The sequence below is a fragment of the Nanorana parkeri genome, unplaced genomic scaffold, assembly GCF_000935625.1.
Source record: "Nanorana parkeri isolate BGI_ZX_2015 unplaced genomic scaffold, ASM93562v1 scaffold601, whole genome shotgun sequence".
NCBI classification, from domain to species: Eukaryota; Metazoa; Chordata; class Amphibia; order Anura; family Dicroglossidae; genus Nanorana; species Nanorana parkeri.
In genome coordinates, this window is record NW_017306869.1 from 261,743 (window position 1) to 275,787 (window position 14,045).

General features: G+C 40.0%; 2 protein-coding genes across 3 annotated transcripts in view; one reads left to right on the forward strand and one right to left on the reverse strand.

The window, feature by feature from the left end:
* Nucleotides 1-14,045, forward strand: part of CYFIP1 (cytoplasmic FMR1 interacting protein 1) — a 92,258-nt gene that overhangs the window by 56,348 nt on the left and 21,865 nt on the right. The gene's annotated exons all lie outside the window — the stretch shown is intronic.
* FNDC9 (fibronectin type III domain containing 9) lies at nucleotides 4,515-5,209 on the reverse strand. Its single transcript, XM_018562813.1, has one exon. The coding sequence runs from the start codon at nucleotides 5,185-5,187 to the stop codon at nucleotides 4,516-4,518; it is 672 nt and encodes a 223-aa protein (XP_018418315.1). The 5' UTR covers nucleotides 5,188-5,209; the 3' UTR covers nucleotide 4,515.

Below are 14,045 nucleotides of genomic sequence, written 5' to 3' on the forward strand. Positions count from 1 at the left end.
TACCATAAACCTGTTTGTTGCTGAGGTTACCATAAACCTGTTTGTTGCTGAGGTTACCATAAACCTGTTTGTTGCTGAGGTTACCATAAACCTGTTTGTTGTACAGTAGGTGTAGTTCACTTTTCATTTGTTTGTCATGTAGAAATTCATGTTTACATGACTAAAGCTGCAACAGAGTCATACAGAGGGTCCACTGGGCTCCATTACATCGGTCAACATACTTTTGTTGACCCGTTAGTGCTGTTTGTAATCTATTGCATTGATAATTCTCAAAGCTGAAGTGTAGCCAGTTTTGAGTATTATCAATGCTTTGGATTATATGACCCTCCTCTGCAAGGAGTTAGCATGTTAAAACAGCTGCTGTGCCCCATTCACCTGCCTTTCTTATTGCTGTCATACAGATCTAAACTGATGTAGCCATTGATGCACCGTTAGCTCTCCTGCACGTGCATCTAGAAAAAAATAATAAAAATAAAAGAATGAAACATTTGATGCTTGGGTACTGTTCAGCTTTAACACTTGCTATAGATGCAAACACAGATCTCACACAGTAAAACAAATTTGCAGCCTTAAATTCAGTTTTTATTGATTTTAGACATTTTTTTAATACATAAGAACAAACATATTTATATACAAACATATGTTAGGCTTAATCCCTCTGTATAATGGCTTGTTCTAATATCACACCACAGTGGACTTTGTAGTGCAACTTGGTAGCTGATTACAGAGTAAAGCTCAGGGATCTTATGTTTTATTATGTGTGTGGGTATTTCAGAGATTAACAAAATAAATCTTAATCTGATCTACTTTAAAAACAACAAAAAGCAAGAAACACAGTGAGGTTTTGGGATTCATACTCGGTGATATGTTTGGTGCAAGTTTATGTAGAGGACAATGCAGAGAAATATCTTAAGTCCTTCATTGAGTGGTGTTGCAGAACATATTTTTATTCATTATGAAAGTATTGGCATCAAAGCTGATTCTGCCTCCACACCACTTCTCATTTCATCACCTCTTCCCATCTATTATTTTCATTTCATTGGCCTTTCTGTTGTATTTTCCATTACTGTTTTTCCCTTACTTTATTTCTATTAAGGCTGAACCACTGAACACATAAAATATATATAAAGGAGCCATTTTACCTTTCAAAGGATTTGTATTTCTATCCATCCAGTTCTGAGATTTACACAGCCCTGGTGCACAGCTTTGTCTGGCAGGGCAAAAGACCTGATTATTCTCTGCTGCAGTTAAGTTAAGGTTGCAGGTCTTCTCCGTTCCCCAGCGTGTGACTGGACAGGAGAAGCAGCAGATTGAGGAGCTCATTTCTTTGTCACTTTGCTCTCCTCTTCCTCCTATCAGTATGATCCTTGATAGCACGTGAGCACTGCTGCAAATCTGATTGGTTCCTTGTGCTGCTTCTCTCTCTCCATATGAGCTGTATTGCACAAGACCTGCAGCATTCTGATACCAAGTCAAATGTAGATACTTATACGGCTTGCATTTAAATAAAGAGATGTAATGACGTGTTATTAAATACTAAGCTGCATTTTGCGTATTTTATATCTGCCTGGAGTTGAGCTATAACCCCTTCACGACCCATCCCGTCATGAAATCTGAAGGGGTTACACAGACTCCCGGTGGCTTTTAGCGTCGAGTCTGTTCAGTTTTGTAGAGCCAGCGACCGGCTTTACAGTAGAAGCAATTCTGGCAGCACAGGTGCCGCCAGATAGCTTCAATAGTCCGGTAAACGGGCCGACACCCCCCTCCCCCGCGCTTCCTACGTTGACATACCTCCCCGTCCTTAAGGGGTTATTGGGATAATATCAGTGTTGCTCATCTGTTTCCCTTGGTTATAGAATATGGCAACACACAAAATTGTTGCACCTACCACTTGTAATCAATATCTAGCACTGAATCATTTTATTTTAATATTTTGATGTTTCTAGTTTTATGCCAGTGTACTATCGAAAGGGCCAACTCATCGAGATTTCCAACTCGTTACGTCACGTCCGGTGACTTGGCAGTAGGAGATTCCAACAAGATGGTGCTAATGCACTAGCTGTGGCAGTTTTAGAATCCTCGTCAATTTCTCCAATTCCCGTCAGTGCGCCTGTGTGGCTTTACAATCCTCTGAGTTCTCCAATTTCCGTGCGTCTGGGCGGCCACCCAAGAGCAGTATCAAGTTCTCAAATTACCATTACTGCGCGCCCACCTTATGGCACAACATGAAATCTGTTAGCAGAAGATGCTCTCTGAATGGCCGCACAGGCACACTGGTGGGAATTGGAGAACTCAACGGGAATTCTGGATCTGCCACGGCTGGCGCACACACACTAGCACCATCATCTAAATCTTCTACTGACAAATCATCGGATGTGACGTGATGAGTTGGCCATTTCGATAGAACACTGGGTCCACGCCATCTCCAGTGTGTTCTGGCACGGTTATTGTCTGGAATGCACTGAATCGCATAGGGGAAGCCTCCCTGCATTCTGGGTTGGAAGGAGGCGTGGTGATGCCATTCAAGTCAATGGCATTACTGTACTTGTGTTCTGGTGCGGGCGAGGGGGCATGTCTACGGTGCCATTGACTTAAATGGCACTGCCACGCACCTCCTGCTCTGCAGGAAGGCTTCCACTATGCGATTCAGTGTGTTCTGGCCACTAACCGTGCCAGAATGCACTGGCGATGAAGTGAACCGGCCCTAAACCTCTATATTTCAACAGGTAAGGAACCCATCGTTAATATAATATACATTTTATGGTAATGGTACATACATTGTTTTATGCTCTGCTTTCAAAGTGGAAAGTACACAACAAATAAATATATATATATATATATAATGTGTCATGAACAATTTCAATGGAATAAAAAAAACAAAGGTTCATTGTTGACTATGAAAAAGTATGTATAAGTGATCATTTGTTTTGTTCAGCCATCCGCTCTACACCACCCTCTTAAAATTAGTCTTGTAGACCATTTAGTTTGTTTTACAATGACAATTTGCATGCCTAATTACACAGAATAATTGTATTTCCAGTTAGCATTTGGTCTGATAGATATAATTGATAGACCAATACCTTTTTTATGTAGCATCTTATTTTTGTTACAGCCTTTTGCATTAAAGGGAAAATATAGTGCATTAAAACTTACTTTTACAGTGTTAACCCTAAAGTGACTTTTTAAAATATTTTTACATACTTGTTTTTCCATTTTGTTTTTGTATTAAATGTAGCTGATAAGCCCCTACAGCCACGATAAATTGTCTACTAATGATTTTGCCTTACTGCTAAATAAATGCTTGAGATTAGGGATCAGCCACACAAGGAGTGCAAACTGATTGATTTGCATTGAAAGAATTAACAGTAAAGCAGAGGCACTGTGTAGTACTGCAAATAGAAAGCAGAGCCAGAGTATGTATTGTTTGAAACATTTTCACACAATGAGAACATAATTTACACCAAACAGATCTTTTTTTTACCTGTAAATCTAAAATCGATGTGAATATGATCTATTCCCTTTTTTAAAGCTTTAAATAAGTCAACGATAACATTCTACATAAGATTTGAGATTAATGCATGAAGTAGAACTTCTTATACATTTTCTATATCTGAAACCTATAATTACCAAAGTGATGAATATGCCATACTGAAAGAGACAACACTTGCGGCCCTTTTAGATGGTAGCTGTGTATCGCAATATCAGATGTTTGTATGAAATATTAGATAGAATTGATGCAATCTATCTCTTACATGTTTATGGACCTTTTTGTCTCCGTTAGTATAAGGTTTGAAATCATGAATCCTGAGCATACTTAAAGGAGAACTATGAGGGGAGTGCTTTTCACTCACCTCATAGTTCTAGCCGACCTGTGACAATGAGACTGTCACAGGTCGGCTCAGTAGATCGGGAGGTGAGCGAACATATACCGGCGTTCGCTCACCTCTCGATCCTGTCATGGCTCTCTGCCGTGACAGGGGAGGGGCTGGATTCCCCCCTCCGATCTGCCAGCACGGACTGGCTGATCGGACGGGGGAGGGGGCGGGTACAGCTGGCTCTGCCTCTAGGTAGGCAGAGCCAGCTGTCAGTCACGCAGCTGGGCGGATCCCGGCACAATTGTCGGGATCCGCTTCAGCTGCGGCGTCTCAGTATACCGCGAGCTACAGCTGGCGGTATACTGAGCTTAGGGTGACGGGAGGACGCTAGTTTGTGTCCTCCCATTACCCTAAGGAGAACTATGGGGAAAAAACCCATAGTTCTCCTTTTTAATAGCAAAATATTTGAAATGGAGAGTGCAAAGGTCGTTTTTATCATGTTATCCAGCCCTTTTCCACAGATCCTCACATGTGTCCACAGTAAATATCTGTAACCTTAGGCTTTATCTCAGCAATAGCTGATGTTTCTAATTTAATGCTGTTAGGATACTTGATTGGTGATCTATTGAAGACTGGCTCTTGTCAGGTGACACACTAACCACTGGCCTTTATCATGTGAGGCATTGAAGTATGGCCATCGTCAGTTCACTGCAGTTAGTTGCACAACTTTTTGTTCTGGATGAGTGCAGTTCAGGCTGTTGGTTTCATCTCCTGTTAAAGGATCTTTTTGTGTGTCTTGTTGGGTGTTGTCTGCACAGACATCTTCTCTCTTGTCCTCTTCTGCCACCGCTAACAGGCCTGGCTTCTCATACTCCTCTACTGGTTCTTCATTTTTTGTCCAGGCCTGTCTTTTGTTCCTATCATTGCTTTCAGCATTTTGGGCCGAAGCACGTTCCTGACGTTTCCGCCACCATATATGTAAGCAGCCGTAGATTAAGATACAGGCTATAATGAGGAGTATAATGCTGCTTGTGAGCCAGATACCCAGTGCTAGATCTTTTTTCTTGCTGTTTACAGTTGCTGGGTCTGGGCCTAAAGTGTTAAAGACTTTGCACTGGTCACTGGATGGATTGGCAGACTGACAAGTCACGCACAGAATGTATGTTGTGAGAGGGGCGAGGTTTTCAACAGTATGCAATGTCCGGCTTGTAGGAATCCGCTCCTCTTTAAATTTCTCCTTGGAGTACCCAGACAACATTGTATTCCAGTTTGACTGATACATGATACTATAGAAGCTGTCAGAACAGCTTGACATTGATGGCCAAATGACCACAGCCGTGTTGGCTGTAATATTCTGAACAGATATGACCATGGTATCTTGAGGAATTTCTTCAGATGAGGTGACAATTAAAGTTCTGGAATACAAAAACAATGTTCTGTTTAAATCCAAACAGCATTACCAAGTACTTCTTTTTTGTCAGTTTACTTCTACTTTAAGAATGGTTTTATCATCTAAGTGTATACGCCCTTTGTTAATGCAAACTTTACCAAGTTATTTGTGTGTAAAGTGCACTTCCTTCAGTCAAGCAAGTCATACAAGTGGATCTTTTGTATGGAAAGGCCTTGGAACATGAAAAGCTCCTTCTGCTGATTTGGGAGAATGCAAATAATAATGTGCTATATTTACTTGCTAAGCAAAAGTATCATTTTTGGTTTTTATCCTATATCCTATTTTATCCAATAAATAATAAAGTGAGAAATAACTACACATTCTCCAAAGAATTTTAATATTTGTATACAAAAAATGTACATATACTGTTCGGTTGTTTTTCCGTACCTTAATTAAAATTTCCTTCACAACCAAGCTATACCTTAAGAGATCGGCCAAGATTATTAATAAATTACAAAATTGGCAACCATAGTCCATAGATCTTTTATTTATATTGATAATTAAATTCCTCATTTCCCTGACACCTTTATTTTGTCCAAATGCTTACACTCTACAGTACATGTTGGGCAACTTCATTCACAGCGATCGGTGGCATTGTTTTGTACACAGATCAGCCATAACATTATGACCACCCGCCTATTATTGAATAGGTCCCTCTTTTGCTGCCAAAACAGCCCTTACCCAACGAGGCGTGGACTCCACTGGACCTCTGAAGGTATGCTGTAGTATCTGGCAACAAGCCATCAGAAGTAGATCCTTTAAGCCCTGTAAGCTGTAGGGTTGGGCCTCCTTGGCTACCCATGTGCATCAATGTGCCTTGGCTGCCCATGAACCTGTTGTCGGTTCACTAGTTTTCCTGCATTGGATCACTTCTGGTAGTTCCTGACCACTGCAGACTGACAACATCCTACAAGAGCTGCAATTATAGAGTTGTTCTCACTCCGTTGTCTAGTCATCACAATTTGGCCCTTGTCAAAGTTGCCCAAATCCATATGTTTGCCCATTTTTTACTGCTTTCAACACCTCAACTTCAGGGACAATATGTTTACTTGCTGTCTAATATATCTCACCCACTTCCGGGTCCCATTGTAATAAAATCATCAATCCTATTCACTTCACCTCTCAGCGGTCATAATATTATGGCTGATTGGTGTATGGTGCTCAGTTTTGAGAGAACAATAGAGAAAGAGGCAATGTTGTACAACATACACCTTTTTTCAATCAGATTATCTGCTGTGGTTATTTTCACTATACATATTGTCATATTCTTGGAGACTAAACCAATTTGACATCATCGCTGACATAATTATGTTGTCATTCTAATTTTCACAATGCTGTCATAACATATTATATGTATACGATACGCCACAGTGCTCGCAGATGTACACTGTTTGCAGACAGAGGTTATATTTTTGCTGTGGTTTTGTTTGGCAAGACAAAGGATTTCAGAGTTGGATGATTTTTATGCATTTTTCTAGTATTTTTTTCCATTTTATAGTAAACTAAAAATACTTTACTAGAGCTAGGAACGCATCCTATTATTATTATTATTATTTTTATTATGCTAAATATTACAGGACAGTTCTGCCAATGAACTGCTAGGCTCTTTGTATTCAAAAGTCTACACTCCAGCATCAGATGTACTCGTAGTAGTAGTCCATTCTATTTCTCCACACCGCATATGTAATGAAGGCACCAGTACAGAAGCCTATTGTAGAACTAATCTACAGGTATTCCACTTGTGTATGCCGTGAAATTGCCCCCTCCATGTGAAGTCTGTGAGCGTATACAGCCACTATGTAAGTGCTTCTCTTTACCAAAGATCGTACAATAGACATCTTTTATCATCTGTTGGGTATTTGGCTGCCCAGCATGCTTTTTACCATTGTCATTTCAAAATGTTTTTGCTTATATTTAATTCAACAGTTCATGTTTATTGAAGATCTAAAGAACTGTTCTTTCTTTGTCAGGTGAATGTATTTATTTCAGTAAAAATATTTGGCTTTGATTCCTCTGTGAGAAAGGTGCTGTATAATCTGTTGTTGTAGCTGTATTGTGCTAGAATAACTCTTTGTGCCCACATGCTATTACGTCAACACCACTAGCAATCTTCAGTGTTACTGATGCACATCCATTATGTACTGTATATGGCTAAATGGAGCTTATATGTCAGCTTGTGGCACAGTTTGTATCTTTTGTCTTTCATCTGTCACATGGGGCCATCATCATTTCCTAGCATAGTATATTAGGTTCAAAGGGTTAACATGTTTGGGTTCTACTTTCAATTTAACATAAATAGATACATTTTAGTGGCTGGATTATTTTAAATATATACTTGTAAATGCCCTCCCTTAAATCTGAATTCTTGTGTTGGTGACAGAGGTATGTATGAGACAGCTGCAGAGTTCATTTAACATACTACAGCTTAGCAAAAAGGCTTTATGATGGATTGACTCTGGCATCCGTTCTCGTACAGCTGTATGTGTGTCGTGTGTCACTTGTATGTGTGTGTATGTGTGTCTATTTTTATTTACTTTTTGCCTGTGATATATATATTTACATATCTATACAAATTACTTAATTGTACACTTGCAATAAAACCATTGTCGTTCCCAAAGGCTAAACCTCCTTTGGAAAGAAAAGGCAGTTTTGTGCTGTAACCAAGACCCAACACATTTCAGCTTTTAACAGTACAAGGTACCCGACTGAATTGTTGCTATGGCTTATTACACTTGCTCGATCTTACATAGAATATCCCTGTACTTTTGCAGGATATTATCCATTGTTACTTGATGGTCATATTCTATTTCTTGTGGCATATTTCCAAGAACATCATTTTTAAAATGTCTTTTCCTTGAATAGATTTTTATTTAATAATTTAAATAACTGCTATTTATTTTTGCCATGCATATGCCAAGTTGTAATGATCAGTGCACTAGTGTCTATACAACTGTGTCATCAGTTTGCTGGTAATATATTCAACTCTTTCTATACAGTTTATTTCTTCTCATTAGCAGTAGTAAGTATCATGCTTTTTGTCTTTTCTCATATAGAAAAATACATTTCAGCAGCACAAAACAACAATAAAAACTGTATCCCTGAAAATCCCATATCATTTCTCAGATATAGAGTCCTAGTTAGAAAGCAATGTCTTACCTTAGGAGTGGAAGTAATGTATGCTCCTGCTGTATGGAGATCTGTTTGATGCAGTTTGCACCTGTGGCTTATCAGTGCTTGCATTCCTTACTTTGCCAGCTCCCCATGCCCATCAATTTTGTTTCCGTTCTCCAGGGACACTGATAAAGTGACTCCTTTGTCTGTGCTGCATGAATTCACATGTGAATGCATATTCCCTTGCTCAGTTGCCTTGGTTTTCAAAAGACTTATATAGATGATTTATTTCACCCTCCCCCTTCTACAGCCCGTCTCTCACTTTGCTGCTTTATGCCCTCTCCTTTAGGAAGAAAACTGCACTGTAGTTGCCCTCCCCATTCTGAGATCATAACGAGACATTGAAAATCTAACATGTCGTTCGGAAAGGGCGGATAGTTTTCAAAGGACAGGCTTTGCTGCCTGTATCACATATGTGAATCAGATGACTTTTTGAAATGCTTCCTGATGCCTTTTTGCTTATAGTTGGGGGGTTTTTTTTCTACAGGAAGTACTACCTATGTTAATGTAAAGTTACGTACGTCACTTTTTCTGCACCAAGAAAACAATGGTACTTCTAGCCATAAAGAAAAAAAATGCAAATTATACAAGCAAAAAGTCATCCTAGCACATATGCACATGATTTTCTTTCAGCAAAACATTGACTTGCATAGCTTTACAGTAACAATACTATCTCCACAAACATTTATGCTGTTGTATGTAGTTTTGTATGTAATTGTTTTAATGTATATTTTATCTTAAAAAAAAGGACTCCAGGCTTATTGAAGTCAGGGGTTTCTTTACTAAATTGAACCTGGTAAAGCATATACGTACATATTTACACCCTTAAATCCAGGTGGCCCTGCCCATCCTCTTCACTGTATTATGGTGACTGACAAGACAGTTGAAAATAAAAACTTTTCTTAAAGCATAGCTTTTAATCCAGAAACATCTCTTTTATGCATCAATTAGGATTTCATGCTATAAAAACACACTTCATCTCTCTGAGTAAAACTAGAATCTTCTGCCCACCTCCCCTTGTTATTTCTCAACTGGTAGTGATTCATTGCCAAAAAGAGAAGGACATTTCTGCATCTGTAGATGCCACTTTGAGATCCAGGTCTACTGTCATGACCCGAATGGCAGATCCCAACCCATATGATTAATAAGAGTTCTATCTTTTGCCGCCCATATTTAAGAAGATCAAGGAGTAGGAGTGTGATCTGTAACAGCATGTTGGGTAAAGTAGGGTGAAGGGACACAATAAAATGTGACACCATTGAGCAAGCCTGATGTAGACAGGTGCACAAGGCATGAGTGGGTGACAATAAGGTAGTGAAAGCTCTTCAGCTTAAGGAAGCAGATGGAGCTTTAGACACCTCTGATGTCTTCTGTTTCTTAAATGAAAAGAGGCCTATTGACTACAGAACTAAATAGCTCAAGCTGAAATGTAAACATAAAAAGTGATTGATTCATCACAGTGATCCATTCCTTTTCAGATGGCTCAGTCCAAAGTTTTAACTTGACTATTTTCATAATTTGCCTAAATACATGCTGTACCTACTATACAGTCTTATTAGCTAACCCATATTCTTCTGAGAACCCTTTGCCATGTGTTAAATGTACAGTGGTTTCTGGTCGCGAACCGAATCCAACTATGATCAGACCGCGATCTCGACTAGAGGTAGCCACGACCATGTGTCAGTGCAGGGAAGATAGCTGCGGTTGTGTTAATCACCCGATGCGGTGCTTTCGCGAACGGAAGCAAAATTTTGCCGAACTTCCTGTTCGCAAACCGAATTGTTCGTGAACAGAAGCGGTCGCTAACTGAGGTACCACTGTACTGACATTACCTTAGTAAATATTTATATGTTGCATGTTAACAGTTTTGTCTTACTGCAGTTGTACATACTGTATGTTTTGTGTGTATCCCTTTTCACTCATCTGGTGGATCTGCTATGGCTTCAAGTGTAATCAGCTATTTACCACGTCATAGCTGTCTTTGGGGCAGGCACAGAGACGCATGCCTCCCACTGATCTTTATCTATGGCTGGTACCAACAAGTCACCTATGTGCCAAGTTTATTATAGCCTATTTGCATATCAGCAGTCCTTATAGCATACCAACTTAGAATGAAATTAACAAGTTATGGTTAGGGGAATTAAATCACGGTGCCATTAGAAGTGATAGAAATGTTGTCTTATGAATACAGTTATGCTTTAACAGAAAAGTGGGCATTTTTGAAACATTGGGTAGTCATATTAGCCCAAATTCTCAAGAGTCACAAGGGTGTCAGTCCTGGCCTGAGTTTCCGATACTTCACTTGCATTCTCTGCAATTGTATAGGAAATGTTTGGAGCTTTTATTGCTATTGAATTTCTTGTATTTTTTAAAGTAATTACCAAAATAAATTTAAAAAAACAACACATTTTTCTTTTTTTTTAGTTGGCTAATATTTTGTATTTCTAGACAGCAAATGGAATTCTCAGCTGTCTTTACATCCTTACAAGCCCTTCTAGCTCACTTTGAAGAAAATAGCAGGTCCACAGGGCTCTGTAGCTGAGACTGCAATTTGCAAATGCAAGGTACTAGTACTTTGCAGCGACTCATCCATTATTGGATGGTTGTGTGTGAGGTTTCAGTCAGATGAAGGGAGGCCGCAGGCATGCAGCTACTGTTTTCTCTTTAGATAACCCATTGTGTTGTTAGAACCCTTTTTCGTTTAATGTTTATTTTGTAGCAGAAAGATTTTGTACGTAAAGTTAAAAAAAAAACGAAACAAAACCGTACTAAAACATGAGTTTAGTACCATTAGAACCTAAAAAGCTACTTAAAATTGATCCAAATCTAGTATAGTTTCACTTTTACATCAGAAAACTCTATGCATACCTCTGCAATATCTGGACGGTGGAAGAACTAGTAGATTGTGGTGCAGAACTATGGGAATCACTGAGAGGTAATTTTATCTGATACCTAGACTTCCCCTACAACATGTAAAAGCATCAATCCATTTCACAGACTAGTGGGCATTAATATGTATGCAATTTAGTCTGGTGTATAAAGTGTCATATCTTGTAGCCCTATGTTTGCTGGAAGTAGAGTTCATTGGAGGTGAGATGGCCAAGCTTTCACTCACTCGTGTCTTCTGTTAAAGTAGGGCAGCTTCTTTTGACATGATAGTTTTTCAATTAAACACAATCACAGGACAGTTTGCCAAAGCTCTCTTCCCGAACAGGGTCATGCTTAATCTGCTCAGCATCTGGTGTAGTAAGAGTTCATTAGAAATTAAAGAAAACAAGGCAAATTGCTCACCCCGGTTGCTTAGTAAAAGTAGTTTATATAAGACCACAACTCTGGGTCAATATAATTAACAACATTAAGGGCAAACATGCAGTACTGTAAAAAAATACTGTAAGAAAATTCTACTGCAACACTGTATGGGGTCCATGTTACTATAGAGCAGATCACAATTCACTTGTTTTTCTGCTGCAAAAAGCACATGGTTATAGGAGCACTGTGGAACAAACTTTGCAGTTAGTGCTGTTTGAACGTAAACTGAACATTGTACAGTTTCAGAGTCAACAGCCACTCTTGTTACATAACACTTTATTGGGTCCCTGGCAGGCAGGTATGTAGTTTAGGATTTAGAAAGATAAATTGGAATGCTAGCCAATTGCATGCATATTATTCTGTTTGTGTCTACGCTGGGGGGAGGCGTTTGTGACGGACTCCCTGATCCCCCGACTGGATATCTCCGTCCTAGGCCTGTTCCCTGGGTGCTGGAACCAGAAGCCAGTGACTATGGCATGGAGCTTACTCCAAGAATCAGACAATACTGACTTTGGAGTGAAACATGAACTTCTTTATTGAGGCAGAGCACACAGAATTTATACCTGACACAATCAGCTCTGTCCTTGGACCCCTTCTCTTCTCTATCTACACCTCCTCTCTTGGTCAGTTAATAACCACACATGGCTTCCAATACCATCTCCATGACGATGACACTCAAATCTATCTCTCTACTCCGCAACTCTCCCCAATAAGCATTCATTGTTACATGGCACAGTTCCCTCCCCCAGACAGCCAGGTGCCGCATTGGATTGTCTTAATTAGAGAGGAGCTTAATCCCATCACTGTAACAATGGTCACTCCAGACAGCCTGCTGTCTTTAGAAGAATGGTTCACATCAAGGCAAATAGTGACCGACTGTCCACAGATAAAATATTAAACTGGAGAACACACACAGCACACAAAGTTCTCCGGGGCAATGAATCTCTGCAGCCCTAGGCCCGTCACAGCGTTTACTTCCCCTTGTTACCCTTAAATAAGTATACATTTTTATCTGCATAAGGCTACTTCTTTTAAAAGTGTGGGTAATCATTGGAACTAGGGATGTCTTGTGCCCACGACGGGGCTGTATTTGCGGTGTGGGGCTGCCTTGAGCTGTGCCTGCACTGGGAAGGAGGAGATGTGGGACCCGGCAGACAGGGTCAAAGACAGCTACGGCAAGGGCCCCGGCTGCCTTAAGTCCCCACAAGTGCAGGATCTGAGGCAGCCGATCCGATTTAAAAATGTAAAGGGCGGGTATCAGCCTTTAGTATCGGAGCATTTTCATAAGTAAAAGTACTCGTGAAAATGCCCTGTATCGGCCCAGATTACAATACTAGTATCGGTATTGGGACATCCCTAATTGGAACCTTTTCTAGGTTTTTAGTACTGTTTATGTGTCCTTTGTTGAGCTTTCTTTTTCCAACTGTGTGGAGAATGTCATTGACACACAAGTGAAAACGGATGTGACATCACAAGACACCATAATCTCATCTATCACCTACTTAATTCTACAGACCTTGTTGACAAATTCTTTGGAATTCTAATACCCTGTTTCCCTGAAAATAAGACCTACCCCGAAAATAAGACCTAGTACCATTTTTGGGAATTGCTAAAATATAAGACCTACCCCGAAAATAAGACCTAGTTGCGACCTTTCCCAGGGCTGGTGGTGGCATAAGGGGGAACTTGAAGCGCCGCGGGAGAGACTCAGCGGTGCCAACAAAGCCAGCGCTAGAGGAAGCAAGGCAGCAGCGGAGGGAGCAGAGCCGCATAAGCCGATGCTTCCTCTATAGCGCCGACTCCTGTCACAGGCGGAGTGATACCAAATGCACTCCGCCTGTGAGGAATCCATAGTGAAAGCGCGCTTCGCTCATTCTGGTTGCCAAAATGCTCTTGGAAAGGTACAGCACCCCTGATTGCCCTGATCACCCTATTCTTAACTTTGCCATTTTGGATTATTTAATTTGGATTTGCATTAACTTTGGATTGTCGTACATAAAAAAAAGACCTACCCCGAAAATAAGACCTAGTGTGTTTTTTTGGAGCCAAAAAAAATATAAGACACTGTCTTATTTTCGGGGAAACACGTTAGCAGTAAATGCTGGAGTATGTTCATTTGAACTATGGAGCTAATTAAGATAATTGGCAAACATCTTCACTATTACAGAACAAGTTAATTTTAATGTGTTTAATTTTTTATAGCTGTACCATGCTCTGGACAAATGAAAATCTTAACAGCTTAATCTTAAAGCAAACCATTTAGGGGGGGGCGGGGGGGGGGGGAAGTGGGCCAGCAATAG